General features: G+C 40.8%; 1 protein-coding gene across 3 annotated transcripts in view; it reads right to left on the bottom strand.

The window, feature by feature from the left end:
- LOC135463848 (neo-calmodulin-like) overlaps positions 1–12,779 on the bottom strand; it is a 112,325-nt gene that overhangs the window by 63,699 nt on the left and 35,847 nt on the right. The window contains exon 1 of one of the 3 annotated variants that reach the window (XM_064741299.1): positions 1,869–2,270. The exons of the other annotated variants lie outside the window; for them this stretch is intronic. Coding sequence (XP_064597369.1) covers positions 1,869–1,898 — 30 coding nt within the window. The 5' untranslated portion in view covers positions 1,899–2,270. Of the gene's footprint in view, positions 1–1,868; positions 2,271–12,779 lie in introns of those variants that run through there. 3 annotated transcript variants of the gene reach the window in all.

Raw genomic sequence — 12,779 nt, 5'->3', positions numbered from 1 at the left:
CTACAGAAACGTCCCATATCAGGACTTGATTTCTCTTGTAGCTTTTAAGACAATATATGATTTTTACGAAACTAAGATAAAAGGTACATATGTCCTCCTCGTAAACAGCACTTCATTCACATGTAGGCCGTACCTGGGAAGGTCTTACAGCAACCTGCGGATGGTTGTGGGTTTCCCCTCGTGCTCTGCCCGGTTTCCTCCTGCCATAATGATGGCCACCGTCGTGCTGGCTCGAGTATGGAGTTAATAAATAAATAAATAAATAAATAAATAAATAAATAAATAAATAAATAAATAAATCAAATGTATACATTTACAGATATGTGTGAAGTAAAAGCTAATCGATGAATGAATAATCGCCTCTTGCAAAGTGATCACGACACGCAAACCATTTTCATTCAATAATTCATTTGAACACGTGGTTGTAAGACAGGAGATGGCCGTGGTGGTCGTGTATAACTGACCCACCTCTGGCCTATGTATAGGTTGCTAAAACCTCGTCGGATCACGACCTAAAGTATATTGAGACTGTCCATGTATGTGTAAGTAATGAGGATGACTGTTTTAGTTTACGATTGTACCGTCATGTTGTAGATATGGGAGTGTTTTTTAACGGTTATATAGACCCCTATTACTCAGTTAAAATAAGCCGTTGACTTTAGTGTCGGTGTTCGTGAAATAACTTTGCAAAACTAAATGATGCGTTTAAAGTAACTGGCATAGTTAACCTAAACGAATTCTAAAAGTAAATCTAGAAAATAAAATGAACAAAAATGCCGAAAGGTGATTTTAAACTAGAACTAAATATGGTCAGGTAATAAATTACATCAGCGTTATACCTCTCACAAAGCAGGTGATGTACGTACAGAATCCTTATATAGGCCTATAAATTAATAAACCAATTTAAAGAAAAATTACACCTGAATTACACTTTGCGTCCAAATACCTATGCATATTTAATATCACAGACATACAAACAAATGATCTATACACCTTACAAAGTAAAGTGGAAGCCATTTAAAGTAAAGTTGCTGTGGTATTTGGATAGACAGGTCAGGGGTAACTGATTCTGTGTAAATAACTACCATCCATCAGGTAAGATTGAATAGCAAATCACATGCATGGCGTTGGGAATTTACACGTAACTAGTTTCGTACAGGTAAATGGCGATGTACAAATTAATGGCACTGTATACATAAATGGGGCTGTATACATAAATGGGGCTGTTTACATAAATTGAGGCTGTTTACATAAATAGGGGCTGTTTACATACATCGGGCTGTACACGTAAATGGCGCTATACACGTAAATGGCGCTATAAACGTAAATGGCGATGCAGACGTAAATTGCGCTGTACACGTAAATAGCACTGTATACATACATGGCGCTGTACACGTAAATGGCACGGTGTACAAAAATGGCGTTGTACACGTAAATGGCGTAGTACGATTAAACTGAGGTTACTAAATAAATGCAAATAAGGTCCTACAAACCAAGAAGCAAGCAACATTTTACAGGTAAAAAAGAGAAAGACCTAACAAATCGAAATTTTTATCTTTTAAAACAGTTTACTTGGAATATAAATGATGTCAAAGTATATGCGATTCGATTGGGCACATACATGCCATCAGTCAGTTTTTCCAATAATCGATACTGTTCAATAGAATCGATAATGTCGGGCTAAATCCCAATCATTCATTGCTCCATACAATCTAGACACACTGTTCAAGTAAACGACACTATCCAAACAAACGACACTATCCAAACAAACGACACTGTTCAAGGTAACAAAACTGTTCATGTCAACATTATCATTCAGGTAAGCGACGCTGTTCAAGTAAAGAATGCTATTCATGTAAACGACTTACCTGTTTGTTGGACGGGTACTTGGATGGCATTGTTATGATTATAGGTACAAAAGTACACAGTGACAGTACACGATGGCAGAACAAGGCCAGTTACGCAGACAAGCGCCCTTCTAGCAGCACAGGCCAGTGAAAACAGTAAGTATATTAGCCGCACACAGCTGATGTATGTCAAACTAGCGCACCCCTCATGGGCTGTTATATACACAGCGTCATCGCATATACATGTCAGGCCTAATGTTTAATATAATGCTGGAGTTAATTAGAGGCACGAGGTCACGTGACCCACACATGCTGTCGTCTGCATGCCGGGGTGTATTGTATACGGTTAACAGAAATTAGGTGTACGGATTGACGCGTTCCCCACTTCGTTATAGGGTGTCTAATTAACACAATGTCGAGCGCGCTAAACTTTCTTGGTATCCTGTGTTTTATATCACTTAAGCGGTTACGTCCGTGATTTAGATAGGAGGTGAAGAAGGTGGGGGGAGGGGGGAGGACGTTATACTTGGGTTGGTTATGGGTTCGAATCAACGATAGGTCTTTTTGTCACGTACACGTATTCTTGTCTTATATTCCTGTCGTAGACTACTAGTTTAAGACTTACGCGATAACAGCACACACGACTCGATGCGACTGGGCTTACACATGAGATTTCGCCTTCGTTTCATATATAACAAATGCACTTCTTTGAGGAACGGGTTATTCGACAACGGTAGTTTGTTTGCTTAAAAATTTCGGCTCCTGGTACTCACGTATGAAGAAGAACCAATGAACGGTTTATTCTCAGGTATTTTGTTTTGGGATGGTCCTTTTCGCATCGTCCAAAACACGGACTTGGTTTTGAAAAACATTCCACCCGGACACGGACTAACGACAGGTGTATGAAGTATAAACAGAAAGACCAAAGGCTGTTCGTCTAAGACTGAGCATTAGAGGGAGTACTGACGTGCTTGTACCAACAGATGCAGGCCATTACCTTACATACTCTAAACTCTCAGTGCGGTAAAATTTGTGTCACGTCAAATGTACTATGAGCATATTACAATGTTGTCTCCGACGGCGGAACACCATTATGTGTCGCTTTTACATTATTTAGCGAAATGGCCGACATACTGATGAAAGTGACAAATTCGAACTGCCGGACGAAAATATAGCTTTGCTCGTTTTGGACATGTAATAGCGTTTCGTCACGTGAGACGGCATCATAATCTTGGCGGGTCGGTTCATCACACGGGAGAAAGTCCATCTGTTATGGGGTACTTTGTCCTACGCATTGGAGACTCGGTTCCAGGCTGGATTAGCCATTGTTCTCTAGCTGACTCGATGACTACTAAGCTGCCTTTGACGGGAAAAGTTCCACTTTTGCCAAAGGTCGGTGGTTTACCCAGTGCAGTCCGGTTTCCTCCACAGATAAATCTGAATTATAACAAGCTGTTCAAAAAGCAACACATTCTTGTGTATGGCGTTAGACAATAATCAAATAACTATGATGAACCATGGTTTTTCAGTTGAGCTTCTTTTTCTGATATGCTTATGACATACTCAACGTGTACGATATTCTCGTACAGTAGAATAATCTTTAACGTCACAGGGTGTAACGTGGAGCTTTTTTTTTTGCTGAAGGAACTTTAGGGCGTATCAGGTACAGGAGCAGTACCGTGTACGCCACCACACCCAGGTAGTTTCGTAAGGGGTGCGTGCGGTGGTAGTTTACAACCGACCTCACTCCATCATTCCCCATGGCAGCATACATGGCTGGGTACAGAGTGAGGTTAGAGAGTTACATAGGGTAATTAGCATGTGGGTGGGGCTCAGCCATTACACAATGTTCAAGGCAATTAGGCCTGCAAGATATAATAAACAGTACACCTTGAGTTCGCGTGCGTTGTTTTGTCCGTGTCCATATTTCTCGAATATTATACCGTGGCACGTGGTTTGTTCTGATTTGTACTTGATTTTTTCCTAGTTCTTTTGATTATTCCATTAGATAGCCAGTAGTATTTTTACTCGTCTCTCTGTGACCTTGTTTTACTAAGAGCTTCTCGCTATTAGATGGTCAGCTTCATTTTTTTCATTTCTCGTTTTACTTAACGTTTCTCACGATTTCATTCTTGTTAATCTCCTTAGTTGAGCTAACATTGCTAAGTGTTATACTTGTTTAAAGTTTATATTTTGGATATGAAACACGGTTCATCCGGTGTATGACATAAACCGTCTTATCAGTTGTCGCTTTAAAACTACAGGCGTCATAATAAACATTTTCGTATACCAGTCACCCATAATGCACGCAACAATTATATACATTCTCGCCTGCAAACGAGATCCTATAACAATAAAGCAAACGTACGCCTTTTATTAACCTCTCGTCTAAGTATCGCGAGAGATCATTCGGTTCTTCCAATTTTCCTAAGAGTTAGTCAAAGGATTGGTTCGCACACACACTCGCCAGATACAGACATTTGCCAATAACGCTAATGGGTGAACCCAAAGTAATGAATGTATCGAAGGAGTAGGACGTAAAGATATTTTGATTATCCCAGGTACGATGTCATTACTTCTGGGGAGGGGAGTGGGGTAGGTGAAAGATATAAATATGGTGCATTGATGAAAATGTAAAGATTTCATTTCGGCCAGGAATGCTCTGTCACGAATAGCACGGGTTATATAATGTAGGTCGTGACCCCCATGCCACGTAAGGAATGTCCAATAGCGAAAAAGACACGTACCTATAGCCCTTCACAAACCAAAATGGGCAATCTTTAAAGATTTGGATTTCTAGGCCCTGAAACCAAATTGGCTACGCAACACAAGCAAAGCTTGTTCCATTTTAACTTTGTTATAACCCAGGCTTTAAGGAGATCATAGATTTATTTTAAATATTTTATTCCTTATTAGTTTATTACTTAATCTATTAGTTACCGCCATACTCCAGAATCTTTCACTCGTATCACAGCCTTCAGTTTGGGTGGTGGGTGGTGGTGGGTGGTGGGTAGTGGACAGTGGGTGCGTGAGGAAACCGGTGTGTCAGCGGTAAACCGCCGACCTTGGACAAATTTCTGGCGAACTTTTCGACGTGTGGCATACAGATTTAAACGTGATAATGCTGAAAGGCCATTCAACCAACGTTTGATTGACTATGACAAGAGCCACAGGAGATACATACGGGCTCAGTGGACTCCTAATTATTATCACCACGCAAAGGCCTCACAAGAATAAAAATCTCTAAACATAGTCTGTCCATTGATGGGATTGACTGTGTACGTCATGGGTCTCCACGTCCTGTTCCCGAAGTGAACTGATTTATTTTATTTATTTGTTTGATTAGTGTTTTGCACCGTACTCAAGAATATTTTCACTTATACAACGACAGCCAGCATTATGGTGGGAGGAAACCGGGAAGAGCTCGGGGGAAACCCACGACCATCCGCAGGTTGCTGCAGACCTTCCCACGTACGGCCGGGAGGGAAGCCAGCCTGAGCTGGACTTGAACTCACAGCGACCGTATTCATGAGAGGCTCCTAAGTTTAAGTGAATTGATTTGAATACGCTGGACACTTATGTGAAATGAATAAATGTACGTGTAAACGCAAAACTAAAAAATGCAAGAAATTAATCTATGGAAGTGTGGTAACCTACCACAGTTTAATACATGGCAGTTGAATAACGCTTTGTCAAAAGGTCATTCAGCAAATCGTTCGAAATTTCCGCGAACCGTGGCTCCGAATCTGATGAAATGCTTTCGAATTGAAAGTTTCCAATATTTTTTTCATTTGCCTTGCAACATGTGCAAATAAGAAGAATACATTCGTGTACACTGGAGACACGGGGGTTGCTGGAAACTCCCAAAGGTTTCGGCGAGGCCAGTCGCTATGTCAAGCGCAAACAGAAGCAATTCTTTCCCAAGGCGCCAGTCTGTCATAATCAAGGGGACTGAACAAAAGCAGATTTCCTCCACGTGACAAAACCATAGCGTCGATTCACTGGGCAACAAAGCGATGCTATGTGTCGGTTGCACGTCGAATTAGACTCGCCGCAGGCAAAGTCCGCTGCACGGAAGGGACCTATTCTCGCAGAGCTTCCTGCACCAACTCGTAACGACGTCGATGAACTGGGCGTTAATTTGTCTGTTCTGCCGGAGTTTTATCGAACAGAATCTGTGAATAATGCATAAGGAACGAGTCTGTCGAACTGCGTCATAAACAATGTTCAGAAGTTTCCAGGGTCACAAAAGACATTGAGAGCGAGGTGACATGAACCAGTTTTTCAGTTTTTGGAATCGATCCCACCATGGGATCGATTCCAAATAGCCATATCTACCTTGAAGTCGAATTTGAAAAAGAATGTTAGATTCAAAACGAGGTTTGAAATTTGTAATTGTCAGAAACGGCTAGGGGGTTGCAGTCTGTATACTACAAAACGTGGTTGTTGTCATTGCTCAGTTATATTATTATTAAGAAAATATGTCGGGAGTAATCCATCGTAACAAGAGACGAACAAGGCGCCAATACACAGATTTGTATATCAGCTGTCGACCAAACTGCACGTTCCAGGTTCAATTTCCTTAATAACGTTAAACGCAAACACCAAAGAAAGTATATAAAGTATGAAATTAAGACGGATTCACGCAGAGAGTCGCCTCTACATGGCTGAAACACTGCCCAAAGAGTCGCCTCTACATGGCTGAAACACTGCCCAGAGAGTCGCCTCTACATGGCTGAAACACTGCCGATGTGGCGTTAAGCCATAATCAATCATTCATTCAATCATACAGAGAGAAGTAGTGAACAGTTTTCAGGGATGTTGGATAGACGCAAAGAATGTTTCAGGCAATCTATTTCAACGCGACGAGTATACGACCCCTTGCACCCGGGGTTAAGCGGATTTAAACACTTACAAGGAAATTTGAAAGCTGTGTTGTATTTGTTCCATTATACCTGTCATCACTGACATGGTATTCGCAAGAACATTATTCCTGAATATCTGTACGCCGTGATATACACATCAAATAAACGGGTAAATCCGCATACAAACGTTAACAAATAAATAGCGATTTATATAGAGCCGCGCGTTTTCATTTGCAACTGATAAATCGATATCGAGGAAGGTTGAATGTTTAATACCGTTAATCACACTGACGACTCAGTGTATCTTGCACTCTGCTCCCTGCCTAACATTGTTACATATGTATTCATTTCTTACATGTAATCTGGTAAATGGCGTCATCAGTTTGTAAATGACGATATGACTTGTGAAATAACACGGAGGGCCCTTGTATAACAGGACACGTAACACCACAACTGTCGGCACGAACGATTCAACTTTACGAACTACTTTTTTTTCTTTGACTCATGAGTGATTTTTGAGTACAACGTTGGCTATGTTTCACTATTCCATTCTTCTTAATCAGCGTTTTCTACCAAGCTAAAACATATTTCCCCTTTGCGAAGACACCCATGTGTAAGCGTGAATAAAACCTCCAAAGCTCGCTGGATTCCAACACTGGAAATTGCTCACTGCGTTATTTGTTTATAGAGCGTCAGAGAAACATAACAAAGTTATCCAAAGGCCCAGAACAATGATTTTTTTTAGAAAACATGTGTGGTTTGATAAACACATGTACGAATTACTTATTAATAAAATTAATTTGCAAAAATTACTACAAATTTGCCATCAGATTGTGTCCAAGTCCTTAATCTTGACCCCTCTTTATGTGCATTTGTGAGACTGACAAATTTGTCTCTGGACCAAATTACAAAACCTATCAACTCGAAAGAGTTTATAATTGTTGTCACATTAAGTTGCAGTCATGTAAGAAGTTATTGATGACTTTATAATACTGATTACAATCATTTAAAAGAAGATCGTATTCAATAGTATTCATTTAAAACAATCTCGGCGAACAATCCTGAAGTAACCTCATTAAGAGTGCACAACGGTGACATGATTTCAGCTCATTGCCACAGACAACGAACTCGACGATCCTGCTGATGTTGCCACAGTCATCCAATTCTTGGCAAAGTAAGAAAGCAGGCAAGAAAAGAAATTGCGTTTTTTCCAAGCACACTGGAAAAAACGACTCAACACACGTTCAAGTATGCAATTTTCCTTTCCCTTCGTAGTCCCTGGCGTGGTTAATTATTGAGACAATCATCCTTCGGTCTGATAGAGGAGTGAATTAATGTTAGCTTCCTTTTGATGAACTGAGGTTTTTTTGTCTGACTTAGCTTCCTCGACTAAATGAATGACTGCTTGTACATCACGGTTTTGTATAAATAAATAAACAACGACAAAAAACAGTGTCAGGCGCAGTGTATAAAGGACGGTCTGTACTGGGTAAGAAAATCAGCATCACTAAATCTGATGTGGATAACACGGGCGAGGTATTTTTGACACTATTAGACTGTTCGCTTAGTTTTTGGTTCTGTTAATTGCATTTGGTGTCGTTTTGAATCTATTGGACCATTGGTGGCGTTTTAAGCCTGGCTGCACCTTGATGGCGTTTTTATCCCTTTGGTGACGTTTGGATTGTTTTAATCGCGTTGAGTCAGTTTTGTTTAAATTTTTGTCGTTGCGTTTGATCTGAACATGACCAGTTAGAATAGAATACTAACTGAGGTAAATAGACAAGAGGCCGTCTTTCACCAGTTATGTACATGTTACCATTTGTCAGCTTGCACACGGTCGTCGTTGTTCTTTTCTCATTCTCTATATCGTTAATTATATCGCAATGGCGATTCCAGCCTGTTAATACTTGATATAAAACACACAGCGCAGCCTTAGGTACACAATGCAACAAATTAATTCTTGTCCTCTTGAAATATACAGATAACTATTGTCTATATGTTTTTATTACCTGTACTTGTACGCCGGTGTCACGAAGCAGTACGCCCTACGTCCATGACATCAGTATGTTCAGCAAATGTATCTATCCGCTCCATCTATATTACATCCTTAGTTACAAATTGCACAGTTTTTGGCATGCCTTGGCTGGGAACTGAACCCGGTCTTCTCGAGGACGGCTGACATAAACGATCATCAATTCTACAATGTGCTGTATCTTGATGAATGTGGTACATGTTTAAGTTCAAAATTTTGTTACCTCTAAACCCCTCCGATCTACTCTAAACGCCTATAACTATAAGCGATTAATCAAGATGTCAGATAGCTCACGCCGTTATTACCAGGGATGCAATTCACTGAATAATTACTTAAAAGTAAAGAAATGAATGAATTGGGGGGCCCAATTCTAATTTGCCCATAACGCACTCTGGAGCCAAATTACGATGCCCTTCCGCTCTTGCGTGTAGAATGACTTGGAGTTTCCGCTCTGCGAGGCTCTCACAGAATCCCGTTGACGTGGTCCATAACAGACGAGTATCGAATTTGCTCCCAAGTGCTCAGGGAAACCGTGCGCGGCCTATCTTTGATTGATTGGCGTTTTAATGGCAGAGTCAGGCGATTTCCGCTATATTTCGTCATCCTGTTTTTACCTCTGATGAAACCTGTAGGTGATGGGCCTTCTGCACAAGCACTTCGTATACGAAACAGTGGCGACATAATTCATAAGGCTCTCACGTGGCCGTGCGTTGCCCTCTTGATCCAGCCAGAGCCGAAAATATCAAGTTCCGTGAATTTTGCGCTGCAAAATCACTCACGATGACAGCCGGAATTAGTTTCTGTCATATGACGTCAACAGCTTGAGATGTGAATTAAAGTTTAGCTGATATATTGTCAACTACCCTGGATATCTGGGTATCCGCAATGCATGCATGAAGCTATATGACCTCAAAAATGACTTGCGATGTGTCCGAGAAAACTGCATAACATGACATATAGACAGAGACAAAGTGATTTATAATTTGCAAAAACAAATTAATGCCAAAATATGACATGAACTAATGGCAGTGAGTGTATGCAAAAATTCAATAATATATTAAGTAGGCCACATTTGACACAAGGGGGGTAACTCTGAAGCATCTTTGTCATCGTCTGTTTTGACCACGGAGACAACGTGTCAATGCTTAATCGAGGTATTGCCAGGCATACGTATGTTCTGTTCATGGCTAACGTGACGACACTTTACACAGACTTTGGATTGTAGAAACTTTCAAGCTCTTGCACCTCCTTGAGAATGTCTTTTCATTCTTTGGTCATAAATTGATAAACACGTTGCTTTAGGATGTTGTATAGATCGGGAAAAACCTAAGTTAAAGGAAAAAAAGCGTTCATTTTTAATCGTTGGAAGTTTGGCCAATCAAGTCTGACCAGTCAAATGCAGGATGATGCGAATTGAAATTATTGAGCATATCAGGTGACTTTTTACTGGAACCACTTATCTGGGAAAGTAACGTGCCCAAAGGAAATATTAGGGTCTCAGGAACGCCGATGTTAGTTTAGAATGTAACTTCGCTTACGTGGGAACTACAATGACAACAGTTTCAATAAACTACAGGTGTGTGCCATTGTTTACTGAATGTTTGGGTAATGACAACAACACATAAAGTTTTGGTGACGGAAACTTACCTGCATGTAACGTCTAAACGACTAACGCTACGTTCATCATGTAAAACGTAAACTGTTGAGCCCCAGCCAGTTTATCTGGTGAGACGGACAAGCATTAGATCAAGCCTACATCATCCTTAAACTTTAATGTTTTATTGCGGGCACAGTAAAGTGAGTAAATATTTTTTGACAGTTTAATGGATTTAAATATCTTGTGATGCCATTTCAACCCACAAATTTACTCACCCATTAATTTAAATATTTATAATTATTATAACAATATAATAAAAATAATAATAATAATAACAATAATATGATAACTGATGTTTGCAATTTTGGATTTAGTTGGTCACACTAAGAATTTGTTTCATGATTCCCGACGCTTCTGGTCATCTAAGGCATCTAAGGTCAAAAGAGGTCAAAAGGAGGCAGTTCAAGGACGTAACTATAGCTTCGGGACTTCAATCATAAAGAGAAGGCAACCAATTATTGTGTATGAAACCTAATAGCTACCATGCACCCATACTTTGAGTTCTTGCCAACAGCTCGGGTAGTTATATATTGCATGGAAAAATCTTTACATGATTATGTCACGCACGACGTCACCCCGAAGGAAATTATGGTATTTACACGGAATGGTGTCGCCCCGAAGCAGCTGACAGAGTTTATATGGAATGACGTCGCCCCGAAGGAGCGGGTGTTCTTTACATCGAATTATGTCGCCAGGAAGGAAAGATGTCACCCCGAAGGAGCTAATGGTGTTTACATGGAAAGATGTCACCCCGAAGGAGCTAATGGTGTTTACATGGAATGACGTCACCCCGAAGGAGCTAATGGAGTTTACATGGACTAATGTCGCCCCGAAGGAGCTGATGGTGTTTACATGGAATGACGTCACCTCAAAGGAGCTGATGGTGTTTACATGGAATGACGTCACCTCGAAGGAGCTGATGGTGTTTACATGGAATGATGTCGCCCGAAAGGAACTGACGGTGTTTACATGGAATGACGTCACCCCGAAGGAAGTGATTTTGTTTACATGGAATGATGTCGCCCGAAAGGAACTGACGGTGTTTACATGGAATGACGTCACCCCGAAGGAAGTGATTTTGTTTACATGGAATGACGTCGCCCGGAAGGAACTGATGGTGTTTACATCGAATTATGTCGCCCCGAAGGAAAGATGTCGCCCCGAAGGAGCTGATGGTGTTTACCTGGAATGACGTCACCCCGAAGGAGCTGATGGTGTTTACATGGAATGACGTCGCCCGGGAGGAACTGATGGTGTTTACATGGAATGAAGTCGCCCGGAAGGAACTGATGGTGTTTACATCGAATTATGTCGCCTCGGAGGAAAGATGTCGCCCCGAAGGAGCTGATGGTGTTTATATGGAATAACGTCACCCCAAAGGAACTGATGGTGTTTACATGGAATGACGTCACCCCGAAGGAGATGATGATGTTTACATGGAATGACGTTGTTTACATGGAATGACGTCGCGCCGAAAGAGTTGATGTTTACATGGAATGACGTTGTTTACATGGAATGAGGTCGCGCCGAAGGAGTTGATGATGTTTACATGGAATGATGGCGCACGTTTACTTTGCCACACACATATAAACTCTTCAGTATAAAGCATAGACATAGATTTGCGGTTCCGGATTTAAAACGAATTACTGTAGACAGGTTGCATTATCGGTGCTTGTACATTGAAGTCATCAGAGGGGCTTGTTCATAAGTTTATTACAATGGATGCAAAATACGGCACAAACTAAGGCTGTACAGCACAGAGAGTAAAGCCAGAACAACGATGAAAAAATACGGCACAAACTAAGACTGTACAGCACAGAGAGTAAAGCCAGAACAACGATGACAGCGTGACAGTTCGCAAATGACCAATGAAACACGGCCTTTTGTCAATTTACCACAGTTAGGGTTTTATTCAGACTGTTCGTGATGCATTGATATTAATTGTAATATATTAGACGTCAATTATCTAGAATTACTCAAAATGTGGTGTTGTCGTCACATTTAATATACAAACACATTAAACAATGCAAAGTACCTGGCCCGGGGGAGTGGTGTTGGGGCTTAGTGCACCAACAAAAGCCATGTTTATGCAGGATTACAATCTAATATTGAAAATTTGAATATCCATAGCATCTTAGCGCAAAGCCAGTAGTAGCCAGAGTTAATGCAAATTTGACTCCGGGCTCAGTTCATAATATAACGACTGTTTCCTGGCAACTGAAAAACAAAGTACATGGTAGATACCAGATGCTCTGTTGGGGTTCATGGGATCTTTGCAGGTGGTAGACCTGCGCATGGTGAGCAATTAATGGGTAAAGATGAAGTGATGTGGATGTATATTGGAAAAAAAAGAAGCCTCTCCAAGATTTGAACTCACG

This window comes from Liolophura sinensis, chromosome 3, assembly GCF_032854445.1.
Source record: "Liolophura sinensis isolate JHLJ2023 chromosome 3, CUHK_Ljap_v2, whole genome shotgun sequence".
NCBI lineage: Eukaryota > Metazoa > Mollusca > Polyplacophora > Chitonida > Chitonidae > Liolophura > Liolophura sinensis.
This window is presented reverse-complemented; position numbering and strand designations above follow the sequence as displayed.